The sequence below is a fragment of the Cheilinus undulatus genome, linkage group 13 (genome assembly GCF_018320785.1).
Source record: "Cheilinus undulatus linkage group 13, ASM1832078v1, whole genome shotgun sequence".
Lineage (NCBI taxonomy): Eukaryota > Metazoa > Chordata > Actinopteri > Labriformes > Labridae > Cheilinus > Cheilinus undulatus.
Genome location: NC_054877.1, coordinates 42,896,917 through 42,914,219, shown reverse-complemented (window position 1 = coordinate 42,914,219; position 17,303 = coordinate 42,896,917). Strand labels below are relative to the sequence as shown.

At 38.0% G+C, this 17,303-nt stretch overlaps 1 protein-coding gene across 1 annotated transcript; it reads right to left on the bottom strand.

Moving 5' to 3' along the window:
* Positions 1 to 322: 322 nt before the first annotated feature.
* On the bottom strand, positions 323 to 17,070 carry LOC121520674 (proenkephalin-A-like). Its single transcript, XM_041804237.1, has 3 exons — positions 16,825 to 17,070; positions 14,782 to 14,928; positions 323 to 1,113 (listed from the first exon to the last, which is right to left on the bottom strand). Exons 2-3 carry the CDS (start codon positions 14,923 to 14,925, stop codon positions 514 to 516), a joined length of 744 nt encoding a protein of 247 aa, XP_041660171.1. The 5' UTR covers positions 14,926 to 14,928; positions 16,825 to 17,070; the 3' UTR covers positions 323 to 513.
* Positions 17,071 to 17,303: the final 233 nt, after the last annotated feature.

Genomic DNA, 17,303 nt, shown 5'->3' with positions numbered 1-17,303 from the left:
TGGTAAGGACCTGGATGGATGAGGAGTTATCTAGATATAAACAAACATTAAAGATCTCCAACAGAAGTTCATGGGCTCTGCCATTCTGAAAACATCATCAAACATGTCGATGGTGTTCATACGGTCTGTTATCATGACCACGGCAAAATCCCTTTGAGGGTGTCAATCGTCGATGCAGACTGGTATATGAACAAAAACACAGTAGAGAGACTGGAGCCACAAACACGGATCAACAGATTCATTTAATAAATAACATCATCATCATCTTGGTCACAAGAACCAAAAACAGTAAACATGATTGGAGCACACGTGAACAGTGACGTTTATCGCCATCATCAATAACTGAACAGATGGACAAGGCTGCGGCATGTCATAGAAGCCATGATGAGTCGTGATCGGCAGAACGTTGATTTAAACAGCAACAAGTCCAGACTACAACATGATTGGTTGAAGAGAGGGGGGCAGGGCTTGACTGTTGGGGGGAGGGGTGTGAAAGATCATAATTGTGGCGTCCTAGTCCATGAAACCCCCGTACCTCTTCTGTAGCTCGCTGCTGCTCTCCCACGCCCTTTTCAGCACCCCCCCACTCTTGCTGCTGTCCACAAGCCACTCGGGCCGGCCCACGCGCCTCATGAATCCTCCGTAGCGCTTCTTCAACCCCCTACCCAGCACCGCCTCTAGCAGGTCGCTGTGCGCTGTCCCCTCTTCACCCCGACGCATGAATCCCCCGTACCTCTTCACCTCCTCACCCCCTTGTCCCTCGCCCTCCCCGCCGTGCTCTGTGGCCGCGTTCAGGAACTTCAGGATCTCCAGGCGAATGTTTTCTTCCTCATCCTGGTTTCCAGGCTCCTCAAGCGCCCCCTCAGGAGAGGAGGAGCGGCGGGACATGAAACCGCCGTAGCGCTTCATGAAGCCACCATACTTCTTGGCCAGCAGGTGTTCGGGTGATGTTGCACCTTCGTCGTTGTTTGAGAGGGCGCCAGCGGTATCTTGTTCTTGCTGTTCGTGGGGGTCGGCGTCCAGATTGAGAGGGTTCTCCTCCTCCAACAGGAAGTCCCGGCACAGACGGAGCTTCTGGCTGTCCAACCCACCCTTACACTCCAGTGAGCATGTCTGAAAAAACAAATCAAAATCAACAGGTCACATCAAGGACTGCAAAAATATCAATAAAAAACTAAACTGTAAAAATCAATAAAAAGTATTCAAATAAACTTTCTAAGGATTCTCCTAAAGCACTGAATGCAGACAGCATTAAGGATGGATATATACAGTATGGAATCAGACATTTCTAATGTATCTCGATGGGTGTGAGACAAGATACCGGGTTAAGAGAAAGAAATAACATTTGATAAGGTATACAACTGTATTAATAGTCTTTTATTTGATTGAATGTACAAAAATACAAAGTAATGCAGGACCATCCATCCATCCAAGTTCTACACCGCATATCCCATTCAGGATAAGGGTGGGCTGGAGCCAATCCCAGCTGCAATAGGATGCGAGTAGGGGCATAAATAAACTGATATGCCAACGGTCCGAGTGCATCAACCTGAAGAGCCCTGGATCTGAAAAAATGTAGCATGAATCGGCCGTTGGACAGGTTTTAATGTTAGAGAATGGTCCAGTCAGCCTCTGCAGCTTGTCATAGCCCCTTCTGCCATGCTCTGGCTCAGCGTCTTTAATCTCATGCGACCCGCGGTATCCTTTTACCTTTAACTTAAAGTTACATTAGCCGTAGCTGCTTGCTAGCTGGATGTGTGTCACCAGTCTTTGCCACAGTTAAGATTCTCTTCCTCAGGAATCAAGTCATGTGGACTTTATAAAAAGGAAGGATAGCTTTAGAAATGTCTGTCCATCGGTACGCTTTGGAGTAAAGCGACTCAGGACAAGGGTGACACGTAAATCTCAACTGTTGAGATGGCAGAGCTTAAGTTTAGCTTAGATGCTAACACTAAGCGTAGCACAATTAGACCCAAAATAAACACTTTTCTTAGTTCAAACTCTGGGAAATCTTCAGTTTTTACCATGACCGCAACCCTTTTTACAACATGTTGTTTGGAGTGACTGATTTGGTGACAGAATCAATAGGCCTGAGCCCACTGATATGATAATAAACAGAGGACTTCACTAAACTAGAGTCCAGTCTATCTCCAGTAAGGTAACTCAAGAATGGGGAAAAAAGCCAGATCAGATACAGAGAGAGAGGAGATGAATTTATGTCGACATGTAGATTAAACATTCACTGAGAGGAATAATGAAAAGAGAATACCAAATATATAGGGAGCTGTTTTTGTTTTACTGTTTTCAGTATTGTTTCTACTCATTTTTCTCCTGTACCAGCTGAAACACAGAGCTCTGTCTATTAATTTGTGCTTCTAGGGCAAATTTGATATTCAGTTTTTACTGTAATCAGGATTAATAAAGCCAGGGAATTACAGAAGGACAAAGATAAATGCACCAGCAAAAACTCATTTTAATATTTATCTCCCAGCTATCAAAGTGAGACACCTTGGCATAATTGTAATGAAAACTTTATTTCTTAAACATAAAGTCATACTGTTTGCACAGGAGGGCTGGGATTTAGTGTCTTTTAGAAATAAGGTCAAAGGCACAGACTGTTATGAAATGATCTTGTTTCACCCTTTTTCTCATTTTTGTTAAAACAAAATGTTTGTTTGGATTCAATAATCACTTTGTACTAAATATCGAATCAAACCGAATCGTTTTGTATTAAAACCGTGGAAGGAAAGATTCACACCCCTAGGCAAGAAGCAGGTTACATCCCAGACTGATCACCAGTCAATCACAGTGCAACGCAGGACCATCCACTATGTCCAAAAGTTGCTATGGCAACAGATGATGTCATCTTTAAACGCTTTTAAACATTCTCTCCTGTGCCATAAAGATGATGTCATCCTCAAACATTTATAAAAAATTCTATCCTCTGCCTTTGAAGATGATGTCATCCTTAAATGCTAATAAAACATTCCATCCTCTGCCTTTTTAAGATGATATCATCCTTTAATGCTTATAAAACATTCCATCCTCTGCCTTTTTAAGATGATGTCATCCTTAAACGCTTATAAAACATTCAATCCTCTGCCTTTTAAGATGATGTCATCCTTTAATGCTTATAAAACATTCAATCCTCTGCCTTTTAAGATGATGTCATCCTTTAATGCTTATAAAACATTCAATCCTCTGCCTTTTTAAGATGATATCATCCTTTAATGCTTATAAAACATTCCATCCTCTGCCTTTTTAAGATGATGTCATCCTTAAACGCTTATAAAACATTCAATCCTCTGCCTTTGATGATGCCATCCTCTAATGTCTATAAAACATTCAATCCTCTGCCTTTGATGATGCCATCCTCTAATGTCTATAAAACATTCAATCCTCTGCCTTTGATGATGCCATCCTTTAAAGCTTACAAAACACATAATAATGAAATGTCCAGCATGGTGACCACACCTTTTACCTCAGTTCTTATTGTTTAGATTGAGAGCTGCCTGATGGGAGTATTTATAAACAGTGCACTGAATCAAATATGTATCTTGTCTCTTTTTTAACCTTTTTTTTTTTTTTCAAAAAGAGCTGCTGTAATGAGAAAAACATGCTTAATTGGCCCAACAATAAATCACCATTTTCACCATCATTACTGTCATTAACATCACCACCTTCACCATCATCACCATCCTCCAGTGAGAGTTCGTCTCCAGCTTTGTGCTCACAGATGGAAAAACAAAGACCAAACAAAACAGAGAAACTGTAGGATAGGGAGATGAGAGCAGATGTTTAGAGAGATCACATCAGCTTGTTTTAGCCCTTATTTCTCCATCTGACTCCCTCAACAATCCAAGAAAAACACATTTGGTTCTTTAAACCATCTGTCCTGGACCCCATCCAACACCGACATATGGAAACTGATCATCTAGAGCATGATACCACAAAATCCAGCCCTTCTGTAAGCAGACAAGACCATATAACCTCCAACTGCAATGTACTCCAGCCATCCTATAGCCATATCAAACCATATAAACTCCAATGGTGGTGCATCCCAGCCTTCCTTTAAACCATTTTTTATCATATAGCCTCCAATGTTTTACCCTTTCAATGATTTTATTAATCACTCATGGTCAATATAATTTGGCTTTTTAGATGGACAAAAAGTACAGAAAACACATTAATGTCTAATCAAAAACAGATCACTCAACAGAGGTCCAGCCAATTGGTACTAGTAGTCTCACAATTAGAGAAATGGGGATCACCTGAGTGCAGTCATTGTGTCTCAAGTGATTGTAGTATAAAGACACTTGTGTCTGGAAGCTCCAGTCACTGGTTAATCAGTAATCCTGGCTACCAATACACCATGAAGTCAAAAGAACACTGCAAGCAACTCAGAGAAAAGGTTATTAAAAAGTCAAAGTCAGGGGAAGGATAGAAAACAATTTTAAAGACAGTTAAATCCATCATCAAGAACTGGAAGGGCCATGGCACACGTGTAAATCTGCCTAGATCAGGCTGTCCTCACAAACTCAGTGACCATGCAAGAGCTAGAGAGAGAGAGAGGCCACCAAGACACCTATGACTGTTCTGAGGGAGTTAAGCTTCAGGAGACAGGAGACTCCATGGTCAAGTGGAAGAAAGTTCTTTGGTCTGTTGAGACCAAAATGGTGTTTTTTTGGCCAACCAGACAAGATGCTATATTTGGTGGACACCAAACACTGCACATCACCACAAACACACTGTTCCCACTGTGAAGCACGGTGGTGGCAGCATCATGCTGTGGGGATGCTTCTCAGCAGCCAGCCCTGGAAGGCTGGTAAAGGTAGAGGGTAAAATAAATGCGGCAAAATATAGAAGCAGGAGCAGATTTATTTTCCAACGAGACAGTGAGCTGAAGCATACAGAGAAAGCTACACAGAAATGATTTAAAAACACTGCTAACTCTATGAAACTAAATAAATAATTATGCAGTCACTTATTTTAACCTTACTCTTTTTTTGATTGACATTACCTTTTTCCCTTTGACAATAAAGAGTTTTTTGTACTAAAAAAAGCAAAATTGTTTTAATTGATTTATAAAATCAATAAAGGGTAAAACCTCCAAACTGGTGAGTACATTTTATAGGCACTGTATTGTGCAGGCCTACAGGTAAACAGGCCCTACCCAGATGTCATTTATATTATAATTAAGGGATAGACAACATCATCAGCAAAATATCAGTACAGGCAGACATTACCTGCTGATATTTACAGCAGATATTTTGGCTGTACAAATCAGCAGGTTTTAGAAATAGAAGCAAACAGACCAACTTTAGTTTCTGTTTAACTCTTTAATACTAAAACTTCAATTTGTGCTCTAAGAACTGACTTTCTAGATCAGAACTACAGCTGGTGTACTTTTTGAAGTTCAGAAGAATTTCTTTTAATTGTGTTAATTTAAGCGCTTTTTCAGGGTTGTCTTAGAGAATCATGAAGCAAACCATTAATTTCAATAACAGGACAGTTCTACCTGCTGTTTATACATAAAAGAGAAGTTGTGGATGAATTGGTATCAATAACAGTAACAACTAGAAACGCACTCGGAGAGCGCAGACCTCCGCCATTAGCCCTATCTCCCAATTGTAAAGAATCAAAAAATTCCTGGATCCAGACGATGATCCGGATCACTCCCAAAATCGAATCAGTTCTTCCTTATGCCATTTCTGATATTTCCTGAAAATTTCATCAAAATCTGCCTATAACTCTTTGAGTTACATTGCTAACAAACAAACTACCAAACTAACTAATAAACCCTGCCGATCACATAACCTCCTTGGCGGAGGTAATTAAGACTGGAAATATGGGTGTATCGGACATCGGCAAAAGTCCAATTTAGTGCATCCCTATTATGACTGCATGCATATTGGATCTGTAGTGTCAGTGCATGCCCCCTGGCTAACATTAGCCTCTTGGGCTTTGCTCCAATCAGCTGAGACACAAAAATCATTGCAGGTCTGACTTTGCATCCTGGAATTGCTGTGTGTGCAAGGGGACCATTAATGCTGCTAATATTACAAAGATAAAAACGCACACCACGTTAAGAAAAGGGAGTTACATTTTAAAACCCGCAACAAGAATTAAAATGCAGAATTTTACTTGTTTTACAATGTTATAATACATATTCGATTAGGATGTGCATTTCTTTACTAGCCTGCATGGGCCCCTTCATGACTCAGGGCCCCATAAGCCTTACCCTTTATTCCCCCTTGTGGGGCGGCCTTTATAAAGTTTATCACCAATTTGCCAAAAAATATCCAGATAAATATTGGAAATTACTGTTCAGCTAAAGTTCGTGTAGTTAACTAAGACTAACTAAATAACGAAAACACAACCATCACTGCAGCCCTCCACCAATCTGGGAGGAGTGGGTAGACAGAAGCCTCTATTCAGCACAAAACACATGAAAATCCACTTGGAGTTTGCAAAAAAAGCACCTGAAGGACTCTCAGACTGTGAGAAACAAGATTATCTGGTCTAATGAAACCATGACTGAACTGTTTGGCCTTAGTTCTAAATGTTATTTCTGGAGGAATCCAGTAGCATCCCAACGGTGAAGCATGGTGGTGGCAGCATCATGCTGTGGGGGTGTTTTTCAGGAGGGGACTGGGAGACTGGTCAGGATTGATGGAAAGTTGAATGGAGCAAAGTACAAAGATATCCTTGATGAAAACATGTTCCACAGCTCTCAGGACCTCAGATTGGGCCTCTGGCTTAGGGACGACTCTGTGAATGTCCTAGAGCGGCCCAGCCACAGCCCTGACTTGAACCCTATCGAACATCTCTGGGGAGACCTGAAAATGACTGTCCATAGTCACAGAATGGCAGAAAATTGCCCAGTCCAGGTGAACACGAGGCTGTAATTGCTGACATAGGTGCATCAACCAAGTAGTGAGTAAAGGGTCTGAATACTGACGTCAGTGTGGTATTTCAGTTTTTTACTTTCAAGAAATTTACCAAAAATTGTAAAATTCTGTTTTCAATTGGTCATTATGGGCAACTGAGTGAAGATTAATGAGAATAAAAATTCATTGAAATGGCTGTAGCATCAGGCTGCAACATATTTTTGTCTTAACAGTGAAGCGGCAGTTGCAGTGTACCCCAGCCCTAATATAACTATATGAGACCACATAACCTCCGACTGGAGTCATCTGCACAGCCCGGTGGGCTCAGGATAATAAACCCCCCCCCCCCCTTCATATGTGTCATTGGATTTCAGTCATTCAGCAGTCAGAGGCCCACTTTAAAGACAGGAGGAGGAGGAGATTCTTGCTGAGCTTTCACTGCCGCTGGCTTATAGAGACGGAATTAATGAAGAGGAAAATTGAATTGAGGACTTATTGGCACCCGAGGGGCTGAAATGGGGGAGCATTAGCCCCCTCTGGTGGCTGTAATGAGAAGTATACAGAAGCCACGATCCTTAAAAAGGGAAAAGAGGACAGTAGGGAGCAACTTTGAACAGAATATTCAATTTAAGGTTTCTAAGAGGAATAAATGTGTTTATCACTCTGTTACAGCTTCTACATGACGTTAAAACACAATGTGACGATTTCAGGGGGTGAAATTGACATTAATAGTGTCAGGAGTTTCTAAATCTTCAAACAAGGATATTCATTCAGGAGATTTTGGTGGTCAGTCATGTTCATTTGATCAACCTGCCTATAATTTCTGGATCAAATTATACATTTTTGATGTTTGAAATGTCAGAAAATGGTATAAGTTCAAGATGATATCTTCAAGTGTAGTTTTATACACAATCTAAAATATTTCGCCAAGCTGTCAGTGAGAAAAAACCAGAGCAGAGGATTTATGGACGTCAATCTGGTCAAACACTCGGTCTAAAGTGTAAGCCACTGTAGTTCCAGGTAATGGCTACTGCTATGCTGCCATAGTACCGTCAACAGCCGTCCTACCGGCTGTTGATGCTTTTAACACCGAGGTCAGACTAGTGCTGCACAATTAATCCAATCACAATCTCAATGTAAGGCCGTGCAATGACATAATTGTAGAAAAGGCTGCAATCATGTTTGCATTCAGTGGTACTGTAAAGGTTTACAAAACAGAGTGCAGGAAAGCCTCTAGCCCAGAGATGTGAAACTTCACCACAACAGGGGCTGTCAACCTCATTTTCACCAGCAATGAATTATGGGAGGAAAAAATCTTAGCTTTCATGATAAATGATTCTGAGATTTAAAACAGTAAAACTGGTAAGTTTAAAGGCTCAAAATCTAAGATAAAAATTCAAACTTACCAGCTCAAAAGGCATTTAAAGTCAAAACCATGTTTTTAAAAGGCAAATATACAAGAAAGAGAGTTTAAATCATATTTTTTAATGTTCAAAACGTGAGATAAACTTCCAAATCATCTGTTAAAAAATGTCAAAAGCTGAGAGAAAAATTAAATTTGGGGTTTTACAGGTTAAAATGTTACTTAAAATTTAATAGTGTGTATACAAAAGGCCAAATTATGACACAAAAGTGAAAGGTCTGAGCTAAACAGGTCAAAAACATGAGAAAAATAAATCAAAATTGTGAGTTTAAAGGTAAAAATATTACTTAAAAATCCAAATTGACAATTTAAAACATTTGATGATCCCAACATATAGTTTTTAGAAAACAGCTCTTTATTTGTGATTATTTTTTCTGTTGAAAATAACAGCGATTTCATGTAGTCAAACTGGCGTTTAAAGGGTTAAAATATCCCAAAATATTCACATATTTTATAGTTTTGGACAGGACTGAAGTAGATGTAAAGAGTTAATTCATAAACATTTCAAAATTTCATTGCATATCATTTTTAATCAATGTTTTAACAGTTACATTTTTGTCCTACATGGCTTATTATAGCAGTAAATTTGAACAGAGAACACTTTAGGCCCTTAAAAAAAATAAATTGAAACATTTATCAAGTAAACAACTTTCCTACAAACAGTGAGCTCCATACTAGGCAGGCCGTGATGTATTTCCAGTGAAAAATTAGGCGGCCTGACAACTTTCCGCCCAACGATACGTGCTTAGCCAAAACCAAACCTAATGTCATCATAAACCATCCTACACTGCGTTTGTTAGGTTTTTTGTTTGTTTTTTTCGTTGGTCATTTGTGTTTATTCTTTGTGTTTTACTCCTGAAAACAGCAGTTAAACTGCAGTAAACCACAACGAATCTGTAATCCGTTCTCTTCTGCGCTCAATCTTCCGACCGGAAGTTTGTGAGCGGCCTAATGTCAAACACGGAAGTGATGCGTGCATAAGGCCTATCCATGCCATTTGCATCAACACACACAAAATTAGCACAAATAAATTCTGCCTCTTGGACAGAAAATGTCTAGAATGACACTGGAGGGTTGAGTTGCCAAGGTGCAGCACTTGGTCAGACCACACGCTATAACTATGATTATATCCTGATCCAGGGTTTCAGGACCTGTCAGCCAATGGCTTTACCACACAGTTAGACAGCTAAATACAGGTGTTAAATTAGCCCATGCTGGATTTACAAGTCGGTTAAATTCATTGTCTATCATTTTTCAAAAACATGGGCCTGAAATCCAGGTCAAATGTTCTTTTAAAACCGTAATGAAGACTCCTGCCACTAGTGGGCGCTGTAGCTTCACTTAATGGCTGCTGCCTTCCTGCCAGAGCTCCCCCCCAGAATTTGGAAATATACTTGTATGTAGACTGTTGAGGGTTATACTCATGCATAACTACTCAACCAAAGTGAAGAGAACCACATTAAAGAGGAACAAAGTGTGACAGAGCTAACTGCTAACTTTAGCCACGCTCTACTCATCCCGCTGACACAATGACCCGGTGTTGAATTTGACTGTTTTCTAGGCATTTTCTCTTCTTTCTTTCTTCTTTCTCTTCTTCTCTTCATCGGTTAAACCTGATTTATATGTGCATTTAGCCCAATAGGGAAATAGCCCCCTAGGAACATCCTTTGCTTTATCTTTTGTAGTTTGTCATAGTGAATGACAGCTATGGACTCATCTAGGACAAATCAAGATCCTGACCTCCCAAAAGAAAGTCTACCTTCTATGATTTGTTCCATCACATCAGAGATGTTGACCAATGAGAGCACACAACGCTCTGCATGTGCTAAAGTCACAAGTGTAAAACAAACCAAATGATGCAGTTAAAGAAGAGTGAAGCTGTGAAAGAGGGCCATGAGACAACCTCAACTTTCCATAGAAACCTGCCTCTGTGCTCAAAACTGCAACCTTATGCATGGGTTTTCTCTGTTTGTGCTCTAAATTTCTGCTTGCTCTCAAATCTTCCTTCTTTTCTTCCCCCCCTTTTTGTTCAAATTTCCTGCACTTGTGCTCAAACCTTTCTCCTCTCATTCAGGATCCTGCTTGTTTGTGAAACGTACACTCTTTTTGCGTACGAAACTTTCTCTGTGCGCTCTAAATGTACGTTTGCTCTTGGAAAGCTGAACCAACCAATAAGAGACAAGTCCTGGACGGACCAATCATGTTAGCTCTGCCCGTTGTTGCCATGCCATCCAGGTGGCATTTGCTCTGATCTCACTAAAAGATCAAAGCAACATTCTTACACATACACACGCATCATCTCAGTTGACTTACAAGCACTTTAAGTCTAACTTAAAAATTACTACCAACTTTAATTTTGGTTTAAAAAGCAGACAAATTATTTAGTTATTTACTATTTTCCTATCTGTAACAGATGTTTAATATTTACTGTTAACTTTTATGATACTTTTTGACTTTTACAATGTGTGTGTATGTGATAGAATGTTGGGACTCTATATCTGAGATACCAGCAAAAATCCAGCATCCATAGTAAATACGGTTTGATTGTTTTTCTACGTGTCGTCTTTACAACGTCACCGCCATGACAAAAAGATCATGTTGTCTGTCCTCAGCTTAAAAAGCATCTTTGAACTTTTTTCATTTAACCCATTCATTTATACCCATGCTCATTCAAGAAAAACACAAAAGTTGAGACTGAAAAATAAAGTACAAAAATTTAAAATGGTCGACAAATATGAAAGAAAAAGACGAGGACGGGAAAGGAGAGATGGAAAAGTAGCAAAAGACAGAAGGCTGTAGAAATAAAAGGAGAAAATAAAAGCAGTTTGGAGTATTGACCAGAACAATATCAGCACAATCACATCGACAGGAGATGGAGGAGAAGAAGAGAGTAGAGAGGAGACAATGGAGCAGAAGGAGGAGGAGGAGGAGTGAAAACCCCTGGAACAAAAAAATCCATGAAGAGTGAAATACCTTCTGCAGAGCAGAATTATCATAATTACAGCCTCTGATGATTGAAGATACGCAGCGAGAAATGGGAAAGAGGACGTAGTGGAATGAAAGAGGAAAGAAAGATTAGAAAGGATGGGACACAAAAAGGACAGAGTAAAAACATATAAAAATAGAAAACATTTTTTATATGTATATGTTCTAGGGATGCACCATTGCACTGATTTAGTATGACTACTGGGCAGACTGGCTTTGTTGTAACTCCCTACAGTCTCACCTATTGTCCCATCCTTGACATCATCTGATTGGCTAGACATCGCTTGAGTATTAGCCAATCAACATCAAGGCCTGACACAGTGAGCATATTGAATTTTAATGTTTAGATGTAGGTTATCTTGAAGACTTCTCTGGCTATAGTTCCTGACTCATTCCCTTTTAGCTTAGCTTGTAACAGTTAGCCTCTCTCTTTATAGCTTGTTTTTCTCCTTCTCTTGTATCAAAGCTTAAATTACCTCTAGAGCACACAATCTAAAGCCTTTGTCTGCAGCTGTAGTAAACCAGCTGTTCAATGACGCGTTTATGTCCTGATTCATGTTGTAAATCTCATATCTCATTTTAACTTTGATCGTATATTGGTTCTTAACGTTTGTTATCAGTCTCATTAACTACCAATGATTGGTATCAGTACGAGCCCAGAAGAAAACAAAATCAGTCAAACCATGTTTATCAATATCTATTTATTTATCTATGTAGATCTATAAAAACAGGTGGGGGCAAGTAGTGAATTCTGCATAGAGAAACGCTATCAAAAAGGCCATGTTTTGTGCTGTTTATGACTATGCCAAGCCTTCAGAGTGCGAAAATAAACACTTTTTTAAAACAATTTTAAGCTACTTTTGTTTTCTGAAAGTGGTGAAATTTCTTGGTAAAAAAAAAACAAAAAAACCATGCTAAAGCAGAAACGGCAGCATACACTGAAGCATGGACGAGCAGTGTCACACAACACTCACGTACAGTCTGTTTCCACAAAGTGGTCCGGTTTGGTTCAGCACCGTTTTGCCATGGTTTAACATTAAAATCTGATCTAGCCCATGATTCCTCAGTCGATGTCTGTCAAGTCTCGTCCAGGAAATCCTTTCCCTTTTAAGAGATCCAGATCATTTGGCTCAGCTCTTACCTTTTTAAATGTGAATTAAAAAATGACAAAGGATGGAGAGGAAAGGAAACTGGCACTCGAGACTAAACAAAGAAGACAGTTTGTGAACAGCACATCAGTACTTGGTTGTTCACCCCACAAGGTTTATTCTGTTGACAGTATATAACCGTTTCAATTAAAAGCATGTTTGTGACAAAAAAGGAACTTTTTAAACATTAAAGGGGCTCAGCTAGACTCTTAGCTCAATACAAGACTCCTCATGACTCTTCATCTAGCTAGACACTACAAGATCTGTAGGACTGAGTAATTTAGGAAATTGATCACCTCCTCCTCCACCTCCACCACGCCAGATAAATTTCGTAAACTACGGAAAAAAATCCACTTTTGTTAAACGTCAGGATTGTGTAAAGTATCAATATTCCTCCATTCTCATTCACTCCTAATGACGGTCCCCCAGTTCCTACGTTTCTTCACAATATCTTCAGTAGTATTAAAGGCAAGAATGATTCTTCATTTGTATAGCTGTAGTGACAAGTGCCTTGTCACCATGGTCTGTACACCTTTTCCAAGGTAAAATTCAAGCACTTTCAAGGTGCATTTTCAAGCTTTTCCAGCACCTTAAAGTTATAGAAAACTACAAACAACTTTTAGGAAATCATACTGGATCATCATTGCATTTTAACTCATTTAAGTTTGTAAAATCATTTGTGCAAATTATGCAAAATGTATGGAAGCCAATTTCTGCCAATTAATTAAAAAAAAAACATTTGAAAGTTATACGATTCAAAAAAATCCTAAGTCATATTTATGAGACAAAAACTCAAAATTATAAGGTAAAATTCTTTATTATCAGATAAAAAGTCGAAATTATGAGAAAAAAGTCAAAATTATGATGTAAAAGATCATAATTTTAAGATATAAAGTCAAAATTATAAGGTTAAACATAATTATGAGATAAAAAGTAAAAATCTTAAGGTAAAATGTCATAATTATGATATACTGTCAAAATTATAAGGTAAAGATCAAAATTATGAGATAAAAAGTCAAAATTATAAGGTAAAAGGTCATTATTATGAGAAAAAAAGTCGAAATTACGAGACAGAAAGTCAAAATTATGAGGTACAAGGTCATAATTTTAAGATAAAAAGTCAAAATTATGAGGTAAAGGTCATAATTTTAAGATATAACGTCAAAATTATAAGGTAAAACATAATTATGACAAAAAAGGTCAAATTTTTAAGGTAAAAGATCATAATTATGAAATAGAAAGTTAGAATTATAAGGTAAAAGATCAAAATAATGAGAAACAAAGTCAAAATTATGAGATACAAAGTCAAAATTATGAGGTAAAGGATCATTATTATGAAAAAAAAGTCAAAATTATGAGACAAAAAGTCAAAATTATGAGGTAAAAGATCATAATTTTAAGATATAAAGTCAAAATTATGAAGTAAAAGGTAATAATTATGAGGAAAAATGTCAAAATTCTTAGATAAAAAATCATATGACTTAATTATTATTATAATTTTCGTCTCATAATTTTGACTTTTTATCTCATAATTATGATCTAGGAATTGTTTTCTTCAAGAATTGCCTTACTTTCACATGGTTTTTTCATTATGCTGAAATGGGCTTCCATAAAAATGAGCAAATTGAGCGAGTAATTTGCGTGAATCAGGCGATTTTGCACAGATGGGGTGAATTTGCACTGCATTTGCTGATTCATGATAGTTGAAAAATCAAATCAAGCAGATCGTTCCAGCATGGAGATCCTCTGATGACACGTTAAATACGTCACTGGAGCTCTTCATCCAAAATCCAAGCACACTGAAAAGACAACTTTTTAAGGATTTCAAGCACCCCTATAAACCCTGTGTCACAGCGCCCAGCACGACAGACATGAGATGTTTATCATCAAATACTGAGAGCCTGGACTGCTACAGAAAGCTGCTGTTCTGTTGCTGTATCTCAGAGATGATTCATGCTGCCTTAGCTCCTCTCCTTTCCCCTCTGCCACCCCCAAACCCCATTAAAGTACGGTCCCAATGGATTAATGTGACTTAAGGTAAGCCAAGATGTTTACAGCCCTTCAGCATTATGACTACACACCAGCTTAAGAGCAAGGACATGGTCATATCATTTCATGATATTTTGGCTTTTTCTTGAGTGTGGCTTGGTTTAAAAAAGTTTGAAAACCTCTGCTCTACAGAAGTCAAAGAAAGACGTGCTGCTCAGCTCCCACATCTGCGCTCTATCTTCTTCTATGTTAGAGTTTGCCTTCTATTATAAACATATTTCTCATTTCTGTTAAAATCAGCCCGTAAATATCAAACTAGAGTAAAGAAGGGATGTAGGGACATTACCAGGGAGGAGAAGGCGGACTGTTGTCCCAGCAGGCGGTACACACAAAGTGCACACTCCTTCCCACAGTCTGAGCTCGCCACCATAGACACACAAGCCCCCAGGACCAGCATCCACACGCAGCTGCTGTGTACGGACGCCGCCATTGACTGAGGAAACAAAATACATACACGTTATACAAATAGACAGAAATATGCATTTATACTGAGATAGAAGGTCAAATTCTACAATAGTAGCCAGGTTTAATTTGACAATTTAGTGAAATAAATACAACAATGATTGAAAAAAACACCAAGAGTGAAATCTCTCTGAATTATATTAAAAAAATCCACATTTATTCATTTTACCTCCTCCTATTAAGCTCCTCTACTACTACAGTGAAGCATTATTATACATTTATATATTCTACCATGGTGGAATTTTCCATGTTTGATACCAATATTACCCTGATAATATTGTTAATACCTCTATCAAATAAAGTGATTATTTTCAAATCTTACTGAGTCATTTTCAACTTGTTTAATCATCCTACTACCTCTTCTACAACGACTGATCCTGTATATTTAAATCAAACAGGTTTTTACAGCTTTGTAACAATCAAAGTAACGTAAAAATAGCTTATAAAATATTCAGAGCACTTGATTATAACCTAGTGTTTCTCAGTGTAGCTGAGTGGTACTCCTAATTAACTAATGTTTTATTAATTCTGTCTTAATTGCACAATTACATCGAGAACATCGATGATATTGGTCATACTTTAAAAATCTAAGGGAAACCCTCGATCCTTGCCAGCTTCACTCTCTCATCCAAAACTTGCCAATTTATCTGTGTAATTTAGACGGTCACAGGAGCTTCCCTTCAATTATACTGTTATAAATGACAAAGTGAATATTTCAGCTTCCCTTTTTGTTGTTGTGGAGTTGTGTTTTCTATATTAAATCCTTACAAAATAAAAGCAACAACTGTGGAAGCTCATTTCCACCTTTTGTTTTAATTACAAAAAATGAAAAAAAAACAAAACAAAACAAATGAAAACATGTAAGTAAAAATCAAAAGTCAAAATTACAGGATGGAAAGTAATAATATAAGTCAAAATAATAAATGTATATAAGGATTAACCTCTCTCATAATTATGACTTCACAATTTTGACTTTTGCATGTTATAACTATTACTAAATATCTCATAATTTGAGTTTTTCACTTATGATATTGACTTCTGATGTGAGAATTTTGACTTTTTAAATTATAATTTTGACTTTCTACATCATAAATTTCACTTTATTTCTCAATGTTTTGAATTTCTATCTAGTAATTTTGACTTTTTATCTAATAATTTTGACTTTGTCACTTTTTATTTCTTAGTTTTTACTTTTTAAATCAGAATTCTGACCTTTTTTATATATATTTTGGCTTTCTTTGTCAAAAATTCATATCTATATATCATAAATTCAAACTTTTATCTTAAAATTTCGACATTCTATCTGACATTTGACTTTTTAATCTCATAATTTCGACTTTTTTATCTCATACTTTTGACTGTTTTGCTCATAATTTGGACGTTTAAAAGCCATAATTATGACGTTTTTCTCTTAATTTTGGCTTCACATGTCATAAATTCTATTTTAAATCTCATAATTCTCATTTTTCGATTTATTCAATCTCTTAAAATTACCTGGCTAACTAGTGGAAATGGGCGTCCATTAAAAAAAAAATAAAAATAAAAATAAAATTTTTAAATTTTTGACAAAATGCAGCCAAACAAGAATAAGAGATTAATAATCTATAGTTTGGTCTTTTCTCTTCTTATCCTTAAATGTCTTCTTTAGCTATGCTACTAATGCTTCATTTTAAAATAACAACGTGCTTTAAACTCTAAACAAAAAAAACATTTCTATTTAAAAAAATAACGTATAAAATGCTAAAATACTCAGTAAAACCCTCTCATTTCCCGGTACAGCCTTGTAGAAGAATCAGAACTAAAGTTCCGGTAGTAGTTGTCCACATGTTTAAAGTATTTGTTGTAAATAAAAACAGTATTTTCTTACCTCTGTGTTTAAATAAATTATATGAAGCTGATCAGGGAAGCGCGTGCCCTCAGGGGAAGCGGGAAACAATTGGAGGCGTGAGTCTGAGCACCCAATATATGCGCGTGCGGAGCTCCCTGTGTGGCACGCGGAGGCAGAGCAGTCACGGACCAGCCAATCAGCGCTCCTCTCTCTCTCTCTCTCTCTCTCTCTCTCGCTCTGTGAAGTGAAGTTACCGGGAGGACAGCACACATTAACGGTCCACCCAGAGAGCTCGCGGACGTTCTGCTGCGGCTCGTGCCTCTGCGGACTGTTTAAGTAGTTTGGTTTGTTGACGTCAGAGGAGGGGCAGCGGAGGGGGAGCAGGGTGGAGGGGTTAATAAGCGTGAGAGTCGTGTCTGATTGGCTCCCTGAAAGGCTTTGATGAACCGTCCGTTCCGTGTGTGTTAATTTAACAGCTTTAATCTAGAGGTGGACACAGCAAACACGATCATATTTCC

Excerpts from the sequence above, each read along its gene's own strand:
- LOC121520674 (XM_041804237.1), bottom strand. The coding sequence starts at position 14,925 with ATGGCGGCGTCCGTACACAGCAGCTGCGTGTGGATGCTGGTCCTGGGG. Across the intron at positions 1,114-14,781 it reads AGTCCGCCTTCTCCTCCCTG|ACATGCTCACTGGAGTGTAA; the intron begins GTAATGTCCCTA and ends TTGTTTTTTCAG.